Raw genomic sequence first — 17,514 nt, 5'->3', positions numbered from 1 at the left:
TGTCTCTGATGTCACACCTTGCACAGTGTGTTCTCAGCCACTATGATGTCTCCTTCGGATTGCCCCTCTTTCCTCTTACACATCAGCAGGTGCGCCGCTACTTTTCTGCCATTTGTTGTCAGTCTGAAAAGGCAAAAGAATTGCAATGGCTTTTTTGGGCATTGTTGTGCCATAGACGACAAAATCTTGTGTGTTCATTTAAAGCAGTTGTCTTCTTAAATGGGTAAAATGGCAAGGTGTTTGTAAAAACAAAGAACTATGCAATTTCCCTCTTATTAAAAATCCCCCACTTCTTAAAGCACCACTCCAGCAGTTTTTTTTTTTCTTATAAACCACTTGAGTGGTGCTTTCAATGTAAGTCCTCTTCTCCATGTCTGATACTCACTTATCACCCCCTTCTTTCTTTTCCATTGTTGCTCCGGTCAGTCTCCGGTGAAAAGTGACCTGCCAGCGCGCTCCAGTATCTGCCAAAGCGCGTCGGAGGTCACTTTTCAATACAAGCCTATAAGAGCCTCGCTCTGGCTTTCATAGACTTGTATTGAAAGCTTGTGATGTGTGATGTAGCTTCTGACAGTCAGAAGTTACGGGCATAAGATGGTGCCATGGGACTGGAATGGCGTTGGTAAAAGGTAAAAATGAGTATAAGGTCGGGGGCAGAGGACTTACATTTAAAGCGCCAATCCAGAGCTGAAAAAAAAAAAATTCTGGAGTGGTGCTTTCAGGACTGCTTAATAACTTAGGAGCCTAGGCAATAAGAGCAGCACTTGCAAGCTCTATGTAAAAGAGCTTGCAAGCCATACTAGAATTAATCTAAAGCTGGCCAGATTGCTGGTTTGAGCCAACTGTATTGCCCCTGCGCTCCTCCTATGTTGTATTAGAGAGTGCGCCGGTATGGTCACTGGTCTGAACTGTCAATCACAAGTAGTGTGCCACCCCCAATAAACATGAAGCTGGGGGGGCAGTGGAGGGGCGCGTTTCTTAACTCAGAATGTAGTACAAACCCTATTATTTACCTAATGAATGTTATATGCCCCCTTAAGGCAACTGAAGGGTGTTTAGTTGCAAAGAACCAGTAATAACTTTTTTTGGCACAAAACTGAAGTACAGTGTAAGTATTTTCATGCCTGACCATAATTGTTTGGATAGCTATAATCATCCCTTACACCAAGCAGAAGCGCACAGAGGATCAGATCAGATAAAACACCATTATTGTTAGATTTATTTTACAATACAGTACATCAAACAAAGTTTACTAATTTTCTGTAAAACATTTTTTCAAATAACATTTTTGTATTGTCGATAAAGCAGCATTTTTAATGACATTTCATTGTCTGGTTCAGTACAATACTTTTCACAAAATCATATGTGACGAGTAAAGGGAACATGAAAAGTCACAGAAGTAAACAAACAAGGTGGACACAATAATACCAATAGGATCATGATGGAGAGAGCTCTAGGAAGCAAAAGAGTACTAGGATTAAGTGGAATGTATGGTCTAGAGTCCCAGTGTAGAGGAAGTGCGGGCTGGGGTGTAGAGGAAGTGCGCGCTGGGGTGGAGAGGAAGTGCGCGCCGGGGTGGAGAGGAAGTGCGCGCCGGGGTGGAGAGGAAGAGCGAGCCGGGGTGGAGAGGAAGAGCGCGCCGGGGTGGAGAGGAAGAGCGCGCCGGGGTGGAGAGGAAGAGCGCGCCGGGGTGGAGAGGAAGAGCGCGCCGGGGTGGAGAGGAAGAGCGCGCCGGGGTGGAGAGGAAGAGCGCGCCGGGGTGGAGAGGAAGAGCGCGCCGGGGTGGAGAGGAAGTGCGCGACGGGGTGTATCAGTGCTCGCCAGGTAATAGTCACTAATGAGACACTACTGATTCACAACAAAGACAACAAATAGAGCAAAAAACAACACAAATATAGAAAATTCACAAAAGGGAAAAACAATGGGTGACATTGGGTCCATTTCAGCAATGCTATAGTGCATTTAAAAGCATAAGGCTCAAACAAGTAGTGATCTGCAGAATAAGCGGCTTCCAAGACCTGGCGGCACATAACTAGTGGTCTCTATCAAGCAGCATTGCACTAATCTATCACTACAATCTACAATTTATGGTCAGCATGTGACTTTGGTCCTTTCTAGGCCTGACTGCTAGCCGGGGTAGGAGATTAAACTATACATCTAAAATGAAAAAATGATGAAAAGTTTGTGTTTACAGGCCAGATACTGATCTATGGGTCTTTGTGGTAACAGATAACAGCTAAATTGTATAGTCAGATCTTGCACTCACACTCACTTTTATTCCCCCCCGGGCCCCGATACTTCCTATCAAACCAAATGTTTACAACAGAGAAGTATAAGACAGATGGAAGGAAAAATGCAGGATGAGACTGATCGCAAGGTCTGTAGTCTGTTACTGTGGAGATGCATGGACCAGCATAGAAGTTGAAGAGTGCAAAACAATAATAATATTCCAGAATTATTTTTTTTTAGCAATTAAAAAATGTCTGTGTTAATAGAAATAGCCAAAATCCAGCACAAAACATGTTAGCAGAGAGTGAATTTATGAGAAGTGAATATATAAATACTATTAATATATCTTTTTTACTTTGTAAATAAGAATCCTCTTTAACCCGTCTACTATTTAGCAGCATGATCTTATCCATTTTGAATATAATAGTGATTTTTTGGACCCTTTTTTTTCGCAGTCAGGACCCACAGTATTCTGATGGAACCTTTGGAGGAACCCAGCAACAAGTGTTTGGTTTTCCTATGCACCCCCAGAGGGGAAATTAGGTATTACACTTTACTCATTGACAGCAGTGGGCTATCCATATAACGCATAACCATTCAGGGGAACACTTTGTATTCACTTTCTTTTAGAGTATTGGGTATTTAAAAAGACAGCTTGTGTAAAATGAAGTGCTGTGTCTTTCATTGGAAGAACAGTTGGGTTTGTGATGTGCCATGATTCCTAGGTTTAGTTACCTGCAAACAGTATGGGACATTGTAAGGCTTTATTTGTATATAAAAAGGTAACCAGGAGGTGACATCATTGTAAGTAAATAGGGCAATATATATACGTAATGGCAAGCATCTATACACAGTCTACACAGCCGCCAACATACCGTGCTACAGTTGTGGCCAAAAGTATTGACACCCCTGCAATTCTGTCAGATAATACTCAGTTTCTTCCTGAAAGTTTCTTCCTGAAAATGATTGCAAACACAAATTCTTTGGCATTATTATCTTCATTTAATTTGTCTTAAATGAAAAAAAAACACAAAGAATTGTCCTAAAGCCAAATTGGATATAATTCCACACCAAACATAAAAAAAGGAGGGTGGACAAAAGTATTGGCACTGTTCAAAAAATCATGTGATGCTTCTCTAATTTGTGTAAATAACAGCACCTGTAACTTACCTGTGACACCTAACAGGTGTTGGCAATAACTAAATCACACTTGCAGCCAGTTGACATGGATTAAAGTTGACTCAACCTCTGTCCTGTGTCCTTGTGTGTACCACATTGAGCATGGAGAAAAGAAAGAAGACCAAAGAACTGTCTGAGGACTTGAGAAACCAAATTGTGAGGAAGCGTGAGCAATCTCAAAGCTACAAGTCCATCTCCAAAGACCTGAATGTTCCTGTGTCTACCGTGCGCAGTGTCATCAAGAAGTTTAAAGCCCATGGCACGGTGGCTAACCTCCCTAGATGTGGACGGAAAAGAAAAATTGACAAGAGATTTCAACGCAAGATTGTGCAGATGTTGGATAAAGAACCTCGACTAACATCCAAACAAGTTCAAGCTGCCCTGCTGTCCGAGGGTACAACAGTGTCAACCCGTACTATCCGTCGGCGTCTGAATGAAAAGGGACTGTATGGTAGGAGACCCAGGAAGACCCCACTTCTTACCCCGAGACATAAAAAAGCCAGGCTGGAGTTTGCCAAAACTTACCTTAAAAAGCCTAAAACGTTTTGGAAGAATGTTCTCTGGTAAGATGAGACAAAAGTAGAGCTTTTTGGGCAAAGGCATCAACATAGAGTTTACAGGAGAAAAAAGAGGCATTCAAAGAAAAGAACACGGTCCCTACAGTCAAACATGGCGGAGGTTCCCTGATGTTTTGGGGTTGCTTTGCTGCCTCTGGCACTGGACTGCTTGACTGTGTGCTTGGCATTATGAAGTCTGAAGACTACCAACAAATTTTGCAGCATAATGTAGGGCCCAGTGTGAGAAAGCTGGGTCTCCCTCAGAGGTCATGGGTCTTCCAGCAGGACAATGACCCAAAACACACTTCAAAAAGCACTAGAAAATGGAGATTTCTAAGGTGGCCAGCAATGAGTCCAGACCTGAATCCCATAGAACACCTGTGGAGAGATCTAAAAATGGCAGTTTGGAGAAGGCACCCTTCAAATATCAGGGACCTGGAGCAGTTTGCCAAAGAAGAATGGTCTAAAATTCCAGCAGAGCATTGTAAGAAACTCATTGATGGTTACCGGAAGCGGTTGGTCGCAGTTATTATGGCTAAAGGTTGTGCAACCAAGTATTAGGCTGAGGGTGCCAATACTTTTGTCTGGCCCATTTTTGGAGTTGTGTGTGAAATTATCAATGTTTTGCTTTTTGCTTCATTCTCTTTTGTGTTTTTTCATTTAAGACAAATTAAATGAAGATAATAATACCAAAGAATTTGTGTTTGCAATCATTTTCAGGAAGAAACTGAGTATTATCTGACAGAATTGCAGGGGTGTCAATACTTTTGGCCACAACTGTATGTGATCTATTCTAGGGGGCAGCAATTGGCATTGCTGACATTACAGGTGCACACTTGATTATATTTGCAAGGTCTGCATATCTAGTAAATGATTTGTTCATTCAAGCTTTGGATTGATGACTTTAACAGCCAGGATACATTTTCCTTAGAAGGATCCAACTCTTTAGACCCACATTGATCGTCTAAGGTGGAGACCAGCCACAAGTGTTGAATTTCACCGCAGCACCACAACAGAAAAAAAACGAAACATTTCAAAGTTTCTACTGAAATCAATTTACTGTCCTTGTAATCCATGGACGTATTGGGTCATCCTGAGCAGGAGGCGCACTAGTTTAATATTTTAGTTTTTACATCTCTGACATTCATACCCTATCCTTTCATTGGTCTTTAGTATCAGATTTTGCAGGAGCACCGAACTTCAACTATTGCTGGAGTAGGAGCTGATCTGCAGCACCTGGCAGCGGTCACTACATAGTGTGATGGAGATCTTTATATCCAGCTGCTGCTGGACGTGATAACAGTTGATCGGTGAGGGATGTCAGGTATAGAAACCCCGCTGATCAACTGTTATCACCTCCATCAGCAGACGGCTGTTAAGATCTTCATCACACGGTGTAGTGACCGCTGCCGCGTGCTGCAGGATCAGCTCCTACTCCAATAATAGGAATCGATTTTCAGTACTTTGGCAAAATATATAATATAGTAATAGATAGAGAAACATTTCTAGATGGAATTATTACTTCTAATCCTCTATGAAGAGGCAATTTGCAAATTTAATTTCCTAGTGGAGCATGCATGGCGTATAAGTCTCCTCACTCTGACATGTCACTCCTTAGACCAATCTTTACATGAAAATATCATTGGGTGCTTAATAGTGGATCTGCTCAAAAAATACTTAAGGCCTGGTAGACCTGATTTTTGTTAACTGGGTGGGGGGGTTTACTATAGGTGTATTGCTTGTATATTTCCTTTGCTAAAAGATGAAGGACACCATATAGCAGTATTAATCTTTAACTTTGTCTAAGTAGGTAAAATCTTTTAGGCTTTTATGTAACCACCATAAAGCACCGGCTCACATCTACAGCATAAAGACACATTTTGTGAAATTTTGTAGGTCTGAAAATGTAATATTAGTAAACCATCTACAATCTGGTACACAATCTAATTACCGTAATATACACATGGCTGACTCTGTTAGTTACATTATGTACATTTATATGACATCTAAAAAGACTACAGCAATTAAACATTACAGAAGCCAAATGGGACTGCAACACATTGCTCATTCCCCACCTGAAAACTACTGTGAAACTAGAGTGAAAAACAAATGGCTGCATAATACCGTAGACCAGTGGTTCCCAAACTCCAGGCCTCGAGGACCCCAACAGGTCATGTTTTCAGGATTTCCTTAGTGTTTCACAGGTGATGGAAGTATCATCAAGGCATCAGGATTTCTCTCACATGTGTAACACTATGGAAATCCTGAAAACATGACCTGTTGGGGTCCGCGAGGAGTGGCGTTTGGGAACCACTGTTGTAGACTGTACCTACGCTTTTCAAACAATCTTGTTCTTAATCATGGCATATTCAATGATTAAAAGGGTTGTTATAATATACAACTCTGGCAAAAATTAAGAGACCACCGCATCAAAACCCTGTCATGCACAGCCCATTCTCCAGACCTGAACCCCATTGAAAACCTCTGGAATGTAATCAAGAGGATGATGGATAGTCACAAGCCATCAAACAAAGAACTGTTTAAATTTCTGTGCCAGAAGCAGTGTAAAAGAATGGTCGAAAGTATGCCAAGACGCATGAAAGGTGTGATTAAAAATCATGGTTATTCCACAAAATATTGATTTCTTAAGTCTTCCTGAGTTAAAAACATTAGTGTTGTTTTTACTAAATGATTATGAACTTGTTTTCTTTGCATTATTTGAGGTCTTAAATCACTGGCTTTTTTTTGTTATTTTGACCATTTTTCTTTGTCAAAAAATAAGTACAAAATTTATTGCTTGTAAATTCAGAGACATGTTGTCAGAAGTTTATAGACTAAAAGAACAATTTACATTTTACTCAAAAATATACCTATAAAGAGAAAAATCAGACAAACTGAACATTTGAAAGTGGTCTCTTAATTTTTTGCCAGAGCTGTAATTCATCCATCGCTGCATTTTAGTTTAAAAAACTAAGTTCATCTTTACCAGGTCACCAACAAGCCTCCGCCGCTGCTTCTGGTATGTGGCATTAGTTGTAGAGCTTATGACCCCTTAACAGAGTGGCAGCTAATCGGTGAGCCTAGTGACTCTGATCATGGCAATTGAGTGCTGACAGAAATCCCCGCATGGAACCGTTGAGCCCACTCATTGGCTTTCAACAATTGGCTCCATCCTTCCATCGAGAGCAGTGATGGACATTTGACTGTGGAGCAGCGATGGTGACATGCCGGTGGAGCAATGATGGTGACTTGCTGGTGGAGCAGCAATAGTGACTTGCCGGCGGAGCAGTGATGTAGACTTGCCAGTGGAGTAGCGATGGTGACTTGCCGGTGGAGGAGCAATGGAGACTTGCGGGTGGAGGAGCAATGGAGACTTGCGGGTGGAGGAGCAATGGAGACTTGCGGGTGGAGGAGCAATGGAGACTTGCCGGAGGATCAGCGAAGAAGATTTGCCAATGGAGCAGCGATGGAGACTTGCCGGTGGAGCAGCGATGGATACTTGCTGGTGGAGCAGCAAATGAACACTTGCTGGTGGAGCAGCGATAGTCACTTGCCGATGGTGCAGCAATGGATACTTGCCAGAAGAAGTGCTGGATTGCATGATCTGGTGGGTCTGAAGACGTAGAATTGTACCCACCCCTCAGGACAGGAGAGAGGTTTGTGCTCCTCGTTCATGTATCTCACATAGCATCACTAATAATGCAAACATTGCAGCAAACCCTCAGCGATAAGAAGTAAGAGGTCACATTTTTCAACCTCTAAGTGTAAAGAAGAATGGCTCTGTTCACAGACAGGAAACAGAGGTTTTGAAAATTGTGAATCTAAAAACCTCTGTATGGTAAAGTTGGTGAACTTTCAGTTATTCAAGAATAATTGATTTTCACAAGATTGGTCAAAATATATATATATATATACATATATATATATATATATATATATATATACACACATACACACACACAGTGTGTCCCTAAAGTCATGGTGCACTTTTGACCAGTCACAGGAAAGTATGCAAGTATACCACGATCCCCGGATCTGACGCCCTTAGACTTTTACTTTTGGGGTTATGTGAAGCAACATGTGTACATTGAACGTATCAACGACATTAATCACTTAAAACAGAGAATCACAGACGTAATTCATTCTGTTACACCAGACGTCCTTACCCTTGTGTGGCAAGAACTTCACTGTCGTTTGGATGTGTGTAGGGCAACAAATGGAGCCCACATCAAACTGCACTGAATAGGTATGGAACTGGGAGAGGTTTTCTTTCATTTGGAGCAGATTTCACATTTATATCGTCCTTTGTTGCTTTCCAGTGACTGGTCAAAAGTGCCCCATGACTTTACGGACACACTGTATATAGATATACAGTATAATTACCTGCAGTAATAGCGGTAACCTGCTGGTAAAAACCATTTTGAGCATATGCTGTTGTTTAACTGGGAGTTTAGCTACAGGGAAAATGAAGTTATAATTTCCCTGCAGTCGCTCGCTTCCAGTCACCGGAGCGGTGCATGGGGTTGTGAGCATTGCTCCACCTGAAGCTGTTAACCTGTTAAATCCAGCTGTCAAGCAACAGTGGGATTTAACACACCGCGGCCCAGAAGCACGTCATTAAACCCACCCATCGGCGCCCCTGTCACGTGATCGGGGGGAGTCAATGGATTGCCATGACAGCCAAGGGTCTGCTGATCACCCCTGTACATTTCCTGTGAAAGCCGGCCCATGGCCAGTGTTCATAGGAGATTGTCATTTCTGCAACTGCTACGTATAGCACAAGCAATTGGACAATCGCAGCTACAAGTCCCCTAAGGGGACTATTAAATAAAGTAAAAAGAGTGAAAAAAAAGTTTACAATCATGGGGGGGAAAAAGCACAATAGTTTAAATCTCGCCCCTTTTGCCGCATTGAAAATCAAACAGTTAAAAAAAATACACATATCTGGTATCGCTGGGCTCAGGATCACCCGATCTATCAATATATAAAAACAATTAATCCGATCGGTAAATGGCGTAATGAGAAAAAAAAAATCAAAGTACTAGAATTACATTTTCTGGGCAGCTGCAACAATGAAATAAGAGGCGATCAAGACATCGTATCTACCCCAAAATGGTATCAATAAAAACGTCAGCTCAAGCCGCAAAAAATAAGCCACCACCCAGCCCCAGAAATAATGGAAACTCTACGGTTCTTGGAAAATGACGACATAAGCGAAAAAAAAAATTCTTACGAATTTCAGAATTTTCACCACTTAAATAAAAAACTACTATACATCGCAAGGTCATAAAGGGGTTAAAATGACATTTACTTGCATGCTAACACTATGGCTGCACATAAATATTGTTTGTTTGTTTTGTCTCCTGACCAAACTACAGAGACTCACTGAAACTGTAACGTTTGGGTCTGTAAACCCATGGTCCAGACATTGCGATCCGTACTTGGACGTGTAAATCGGCCTTAGGGTGGGTTTTTAAAAAAAAATAAATAAAAAAAATACCACTGTAGTTTTTGATCCAGTTTTGATGTAGGGGATCCAGGAGGAAGGAGAAGTATACATTTTTTACCATTACCAATACCCTTTTGACATTGCCTAAAAATTTTTTGTAAAAACCAACATAAAAACTGCCTTTAGGCTATGTGGGCACAGAATTTTTCGAGGGGTTTTTGGAGCAGAAACTCTCCAAATTTCACAGCTCCTCAAAAACTTTGAGTTTTGGGTTCTTGTGACCAATAAACCCTTTCTGCTCCAACAACTCAGCAAAAAAGACTCTGTGTGCCCATAGCCTTAAAGCGCCGGGGATTATGTATCCTGACCATGCAGGTATAAATTTTCCCGATATTCTGTAATTCTAAAAAAAACGATAATGAATTAATTCGTAATGACCTTGAATGTTCACATGACTTTCAGACATTCAATATTACCAATAAATACACATTCTAGAATTTAAAAGGTAAAAATGGCCGTGATACCAGTGTGTCGCAGGTCCATGCAGCTGAGAAAACACTAAAAATGAGATTTTTTTTTCCTGAAACAAAACCTTCGCAATCTGTTCGAGCGTGTCGTGAGTTATGTAGATTCCTTAAAATGGTTACCGTGTTGCCCATGTCGTTATGATTGTTTCATGCCTTCAAGTAAGGAAAGCCTGGAAAGTTGCTGAAAGGTTTTGCAAGTAACCTCAACACTTTTGGACCATGCCACAGCGCCGATAAAAGATGGTCTTCCATTGTGTAAACCCGTGACCAATAAATCGGCTCGGGGCAGGAAGAATCCATGTAAGGAAATGGCCAGAAGAGCCAAACGGAGGGAGCTTGTAAAGGGGGGATTATGTGATGGGGGTCATTAATCACGCCTGGAGGGTAAAAAGCTCAGAATAAATTCACCGATTCCTATAAAATAAACGACTTGTGCAATTCCAAAGAGCGGAGCAATGACCAAAGCTCTGCAATATGCCCCCTTCAGGAATGCAGCGGGACCCTCGCTCCTCCAGATTTTCCTAGAAATAAAACATATGAAACACAGTAATTACAGCAATTTAATTCTTTCTTGTTGGTATTAACTTTTTTTTCTTTCAATTTTCATTTGGGAAAAACTTGTATCAGGGACTTTTTGTTGCTCTTGTATGAAAAAGTTTTGGTGCCTCATAATGACATGTGTTAGGTGATTACCGTAGATGCCATGGTCGTACTTAGAGGCTTTGATTACGGGACAGACAATAGGGGGAATTGCCAAGGGCCCCTGATAACTTAGGGATCCAGACAACCTTTTTTCCCCTGATACACCTGATATATACAGATACTTTTCATGTACCTCCAACTATATTAAGGTTCTACAAGAAGAACTGATTGTGAAGTTTCAGGGCAGGTGCAGACGACTGTATTTTCGGTTCAAGTCGTGCGAACTGACAAAATATAGGATCGCACTCAGACCAAAGTCATTCTATAGGGCTGTGCACACGTCTGTTTTTTTTCATTGGACAGAGTTTGTCTATGGAAAAAAAAAAATCACAGCATGCTCAATTTGTATCCAATATTCAGATCGCGCTTAGCCATACAAGTCAATAAGTCTATGTAAAAAAATTGGACAGCACTTGGATGATGTTCGAGTGCAGTCTGATTTTCATGGACTGACAGGATGAAGAAGATGGAAATTTTTTTTACATTGTCTCCTCATTTGAGAAAATCTGATCACACTCTGATTTCGGCTGGGGTCACATTGCGAGTGTGATGCGAGAAACTTGCGTGAGTCTCTCGCATCACTACCCGGCACTGGCGCCAGCACTCGGGACCGGAGTGTGGCGGCTACATGTATTTTTATGCAGCTGCACACTCCGGTTCCGAGTGCCGGCGGCAGTGCAGGGTATTGATGCGAGACTGGCGCGAGTTTCTCACATCACACTCGCAAGCGTGACCCCGGCCTTAAGTCTGATCTAACTCTGGTCACACTATGGTTTAAGTCTGATCAAACTCTGATCACACTCTGATTTAAGTCTGAACTAAGTCTGATCTAATGCTATTCACACTCTGATCTAACTCTGATCACACTATGATTTAAGTCTGATCACACTCTGATCTAACTCTGATCACACTATGATTTAAGTCTGATCACACTCTGATCTAACTCTGATCACACTATGATTTAAGTCTGATCACACTATGATCTAGCTCTGATCTAACTCTGATCAGTGTGTGATTAGCATAATTGGACCAATTTTTTGGTATGAGAGAAAATGCAGTTGTGTGTCCCTAGCCTTACTGATATCTATTGCTTAAATGGATATTCTCAGATTTGTAATTTATCCCCTATTACTACGGTAGGGGATAAATTCTCGATCACTGGTGGTCTGATCGTGATATTCCCACCAATCTTGGGAACCGGAGCCCAGTGTGAATGCAGTTGTGAACGGCCTCCATTCATTCTTATGGCACTGCCAAAGACCAGCTAAGATGGGTGCTTGACTTTCTCTGGTGGTCCCATTAAAAATAAATGAAGAGGCAGTGCCCATGATCAACCACCGCTGCATTCACACGGCCTGTTCTCGGGATTGGTGGGGGGCTCCATAGGTCAGACCCCCAGCAATTGGAATGTTATCCCCTTTCCCATGGATAGGGCATGAGCATGAAACTTGAGGGTACCCTTTTAAAGGGATTGTCCGGTCTAAAACATAAAGTCTGCAGTCCCTCTATGTGACTGCAGACTTATGAATCCCCCCAGTGCACGCAGTGTGAGGATTGAGTCGGGAATGGTGGTGATATATGCGATATACATACTCCCGGGCAGAAACCATATAGTGGGGCCGGCTTCGCTTTATACAAGTGTTCTTGCTTGCAGCTTTCTGGCCATGCAGTAAAAAGTCACAGCAAACCTCCTCCATACTTACCTGGTACAGTCTATGATTCCTGAGTATGTATCCTCATTTACTCCCCTCTGTAACGACTGCAATCTTGTTTTTATCACTGGAAAACAAAAATATAAGAAAATGCAGCTTTAGTTACCAAAGTGACAAAAAAAAGTTAAAATCAGTGTACATAGAAAAAAAAAAGAATAACAATATTATATTTTTAGACGGAATACATTCAGATAAAATCTTTCTGGCAAATATAGTGGCCAGTTTTTATTCCTGCTGCTCCCCTGAATGTTTTTTTTTTTTTTAAATCTGCTATATGGTTCCTGAGATATGGGCCTCTTCATATAATACTAACTTTCATGGTCTTTCCCGAGGGGGTGCGGACTTCATAGACTTGGCTTCATGACTCTCCCTGAATCGTGATTCATCCTCAAAATTCCGACTATTATTATTATTAGGCTGAGGTTAGAAGGGCGTACAAAAAAATCAGCAGTATTTTCATCCAGAACAGTGGGACGATTATTTTTCACACTCTATACAATCTGGTTTGTTTTTTTAAATTCAGCAGCTAATTAATATTATTATATTATACTAGATGGTGGCCCGATTCTAACGCATCGAGTATTCTAGAATATGTATGTAGTTTATTTCACAGCGGCAACTATCAGGAGATCAGCGGCTAGTGGGTCGCCCTCCCAGGGCTGTGGGGTACTCGGTACCGGGCCGGTGTCAGCGGGATGTGTCACAGCAGCGGTGACCCGGTCCGTGGCCCTGGGCGCCCAAGTAATAGGAAGATGTGAATGGTGGAATGTAGTTAGATGAATAGTTTGTGACGCCACCTGTGGTGCTCGGCAAGGGAGGTGTTAAGCCGACGCTGCATGCAGATCCGCTGGGACTGATGGTATGGTGCAGCAAAGATGTAAAAGCTCCCCACAGGTGAAGCTGTAGTCCAAGGGCAGTGTAGATGTGGTTTGCACGGGGATCTAGCAGTGCCGGAAAGGTAGGAAGCAGACAAGACCCAGCGGGTGCAATTTCTGTACCTTTACTTGATAACTGCAGTCCAGGGTCCTGATTACAGATGGTATTGGAGCAGGCTAGCCTGGAAGCAACTCAGGGATTCTCTCTCAGCAGATGGGTTGTGCAGTCTCCTTACTAGCGCTTGTTTGCGGGATCTCCAGTACTGAGTTACACTGAAGTTCCTCCTGTCAGATGTTTCCAAGAATCTCACTTGCACGGCAGACAGCTGTAGCCTCTCTCGGGGACTCCTCTTTCCTGAGTCCCGGCTCTCTATCCAAGCTGCTGTTGTGCCCTCAAGTCTTAGATGGGAGTAGGGCATTTACAGCCTCCTACTCCTCTGGTGTCTGTTGCAGGACCTTTAGTATCCGTACAACCGTGGAGACCAGGCTCCAGTTCATGCGCTCTCTCCAGAGATGAGCTCTTCCTCTCAGCTCTATCTCAGCCCTCCTTCCACACGTCTGCACACTTCACCCTCCGCAGACTAACTGAACACTCCTTCCTCTTGGCCCTCAGAGAGCACTCCTCCCCTTAATCCCGGTTCAGAGTTCCCCCTGCTGGCCTGGAGTGGAACTGTGTTGCATGCATAGACTGACTGCGAGAGACCCCCACCATTGCCTCCAAGCCCGGCATTACCCTCCCCTGGAGGAAGGCAAAGCCACTGTGGCGACCATACTCCTAGGGGCGCCACACTAGCGCCGCAGATCTCCCGATGGTAGCGGTGGCGTGCGTCGTTCGAATTCCGTGCCAATTCACGGCCGGACTGTGCCTGTCGCGACGTGGGATTTCCGTTACAAACAGAGAGACAGACAGAATTAGTCGATTATATAGTAGATAATATTAATATAATAATTAATCATTTACTAGAACATTTGCCATTTCCTATGTTACACAATTACAATGTATCCGTAAAAATCAGATGCTTTACTGTGGCTCCGATTTTTTTTCTCGCACCCATCTGATTTCGGAGGAAAATCGTTCACGCTACAATTTCTTTCACAGATTTTGTCAAGGAAAAAAAATCAGTCATCAGCGCTGTCCCATTAAATAACATTAGTGCTGTCCGATAAAAAAAATCAGATAACACTCTTCTGATTTATACCGTGGTGTGAGCGATCCCTTAGGATAGCACTTGGACCAATGTTATTCAATGGAGTAGTACTGATAAACGATTTTTTCTTTTGCTGATGGAATCTGTGAAAAAACTGCAGCATGCAAAATTTTTCTCCAAAATCGGATTGGTGCGAAAAAAAAAAAAAAAAAAAAAAAAAATCGGATGGCATACGGAGCCACAGTAAAACATCCGATTTTTACGGATAGGTTGCAATTTTATAATACAGGAAATTGTAAATGATTAATAGTTGCTGTGTAAAAAAATAGGATTGTATACGGGATGACAAGTGCGAATTAAATCGTCCCACTTTTCTGGATGAAAATCAGACCAATTTTTTTTATACGGTCGTGTTACCCTAGTGTTAAGAAAATAGTAGGACAACCTGGATCTGGATGTATTTTACTATAAATGGATGCTGCGTCCCAAAAAGCTGCAGTCTCCTAAACATAATGATACATAATACATAATGTATTACAATTTGATGTTTTTCCATACTCTTCTGTGTGAAACCTACCATCACAAGGGTTCACAGCAACCGCGGCGGTGCTCCCTGCTGCACAGCCCGCAAGGAACGATACGAAGAAGGGAGACTTCTCATCCGGCGTCTTCTGACCGAGTTTGTTCAAGTTGGCGAACAGAGGGAAATAAATAATTGAGAAGGGAACGTCCCTGGAACCCAAAGGTCAGATGTTAGTTTTCTGTTCACTGCTCCTTGTCCCCTAAAGTTACATCCTCACTAACAGAGACTGTAAAGACCTTGCAGACAGTAACACTGTAGGCTTTCATACGAAGCCTCTGTGATCACACTGCACATGATACAAAGAAGACTGTACACCTTCCTGTGTGTATAATCAAATACCCGAAGTGTGAGAACGTATACTCCGATACTGTAGGCACCTTAGTATAGTGGCTCCCAAGCCTTTGTACAGTCCGGCTATGCCTTTGCTTTTCAGAAGTTCCCTGGAAATTGCCATGGCAGTTGGTCGCGCTGAGCTGGTCTCCACCGCTGCACCATTCAGTCCGGCCTGACCGGCCATTAGCTTTTTCTGGGCAGCTATAAAAGTAAAATGTTCTAAGAGTTAACGCATATATGTGGGAAACGTCACCTATAATGGCTAGATGTCCAAACACATTCAGCACTTGACAGACATATTGGGAAGTGGGAATGTTGATAATGAAGAGGCTCCAGATCTAAATATCAGCAAATGGGTGGGAACTGTCAATCAGCAGAGTGTGACAAGCTTTGCACTCAGGAGGGGCAACACTCCGAAACATGTGCCTGTAAATTGAGATTCTGGTTTGGCTTTTATCCTAAGTCATATGGCAAGGGTCGATATTGACTTTTAGGATTGCTTCTTCCAATAGGTGGCACTAGAGTTTGAGTCCTCTCCATTGTATATTTAATTTCCCATATTGCATGGTCTATAAATCTCCTTACACTGTCATGCCAGGCATGTCACTCTCCACAAGGAGAAATGTTACTAGACCCTATGGTTTTAAACAAACATGGATCATCAGCCCTCTTGTATAACATTTTTATGAACTATCCCGTTCACTTGTATAGAAACCACTGGAGCCATAGGCGGAGGAGGACATGACTTGGGAATGGGTGGACCTTTACTCCTGCAGCTTTTTTGGTATAGTGGTGTAGATTTTTAAGCACGAGGGATGTTGCTTTAAGAGTAAAGGCCCCGTCTCACTAAGCGACATACCAGCGATCCCGACACCGATATCAAGGTGTCAGGATCGCTAGTAAGTCGCTATGTGATCGCTGATGAGCTGTCACACAGACAGCTTCACCATCGATCAGCACAGCGATGCCGAGCGCCCGGCATCGCTTGCCATCCTGTAAAAAATAGAATCAAAATAAAAATTATAGTTATTCTCACCTTCCGACGTCGCGTTCAGCCATCCTGCCTCTCTCCACGCTCCCGTCCCAGTGATCCTTTGCACGAATGACCGCGAGATGTCACGGTCTCGCGGGATAACAAAGTCTCGCGGTCATTCGTGCAAAGGATCACTGGGACCGGAGCGTGGAGAGAGGCAGGATGGCTGAACGCGACGTCGGAAGGTGAGAATACTATATTTTTTATTTTTTTTTATTATTTTTTTACACTTGATCGCTGGTCTCCCGCTGTCACACACAGCGATGCGTGCTGGCCAGCGGGAGACCAGCGACAAAAGAAATGTCCAGAGGTTTCTTGCAGCGATCAGCGATACCGGCAGGGGGGCCGCTCGCTGATCGCTGTCACACACAGCGATCTCGCTGGTGAGATCGCTGTTATGTCACAAAAGTTGTGACTCAGCAGCGATCTCGCTACCGAGATTGCTTAGTGAGACGGGGCCTTAAGAAGCACAGTATGTCTGTGCCTGGGGGGTTACTGTGAGGAGGGTGGGTCTTATATAGAGCAGGAAATCTGTGTCTCTCCCTCTTTCTTGCACAGGATGAACAGGAGGAAGCATTTCCCGCCCACCCGCCCTGTTTATAATCATTGTCCTAAAACGTTTTAATTATTGCTTGTATGATGAATGCTTTATTGTATTTTTGAATTTACCATTGTATATTTTGTTCCAGGTTCAATTTTATCATGGCTATAAAGAGTTAACAGCATTAACCTTCTAAGCCCAAGGGAAGGGCCATCCATCAGCCATGGTTCCCTAGAGGTTTCCTCCACAGGGGGTTTTTCCTCTCCTGAGTGCTGTAGGATGACTCTTTGTGAGTCGGAGGTTTGCCAAGTTAGTCCCCTTAATGCTTTTGCAGGGACTTCTAGTTTATAAGTTTACTAAAGTGATTTATTAAAAAAAAAAAAAAAAAAATGGTGTCAAATGTGAATTTATAACCTGTCACAGCTTTGCGGTTTAGGAGTCAGGTGTAAGTTGCAGGCAAGTTAAGGTGGACTCATTTTAACTAATAGAGGATGTAAAACCTCATGGTGGTGAACAGGCTCGGCTTTGGTGGCCAGCCTCAAGGACGTTGTAATGGTAACGTCAGTCAGGGGCGGGCACAGTGGTTAAGCACAGGAGTGAGGATTATAGGGTCATTGGTGCCCTGAAAGTTTACAGGCTCTGCTTG

General features: G+C 42.8%; 1 protein-coding gene across 4 annotated transcripts in view; it reads right to left on the bottom strand.

Annotated features, from left to right (window-relative positions):
• Positions 1–1,191: 1,191 nt before the first annotated feature.
• Positions 1,192–17,514, bottom strand: part of SLC25A22 (solute carrier family 25 member 22) — a 93,957-nt gene continuing 77,634 nt past the window's right edge. For all 4 annotated transcript variants that reach the window (XM_073554378.1, XM_073554379.1, XM_073554380.1 and 1 more), the window contains exons 7-10: positions 15,339–15,495; positions 14,956–15,110; positions 12,347–12,422; positions 1,192–10,462 (exon numbers count right to left, since the gene is read on the bottom strand). In XM_073554378.1, the coding sequence (XP_073410479.1) occupies positions 10,309–10,462; positions 12,347–12,422; positions 14,956–15,110; positions 15,339–15,495 (542 nt within the window). In that variant the 3' untranslated portion in view covers positions 1,192–10,308. The remainder of the gene's footprint in view (positions 10,463–12,346; positions 12,423–14,955; positions 15,111–15,338; positions 15,496–17,514) is intronic.

The sequence above is a fragment of the Dendrobates tinctorius genome, unplaced genomic scaffold (assembly GCF_039654945.1).
Source record: "Dendrobates tinctorius isolate UK_male_01 unplaced genomic scaffold, ASM3965494v1 ptg000211l, whole genome shotgun sequence".
Taxonomy (NCBI): domain Eukaryota; kingdom Metazoa; phylum Chordata; class Amphibia; order Anura; family Dendrobatidae; genus Dendrobates; species Dendrobates tinctorius.
Note: the sequence above shows the minus strand (reverse complement) of the source record. Positions and strands in the feature narration are given on the sequence as shown.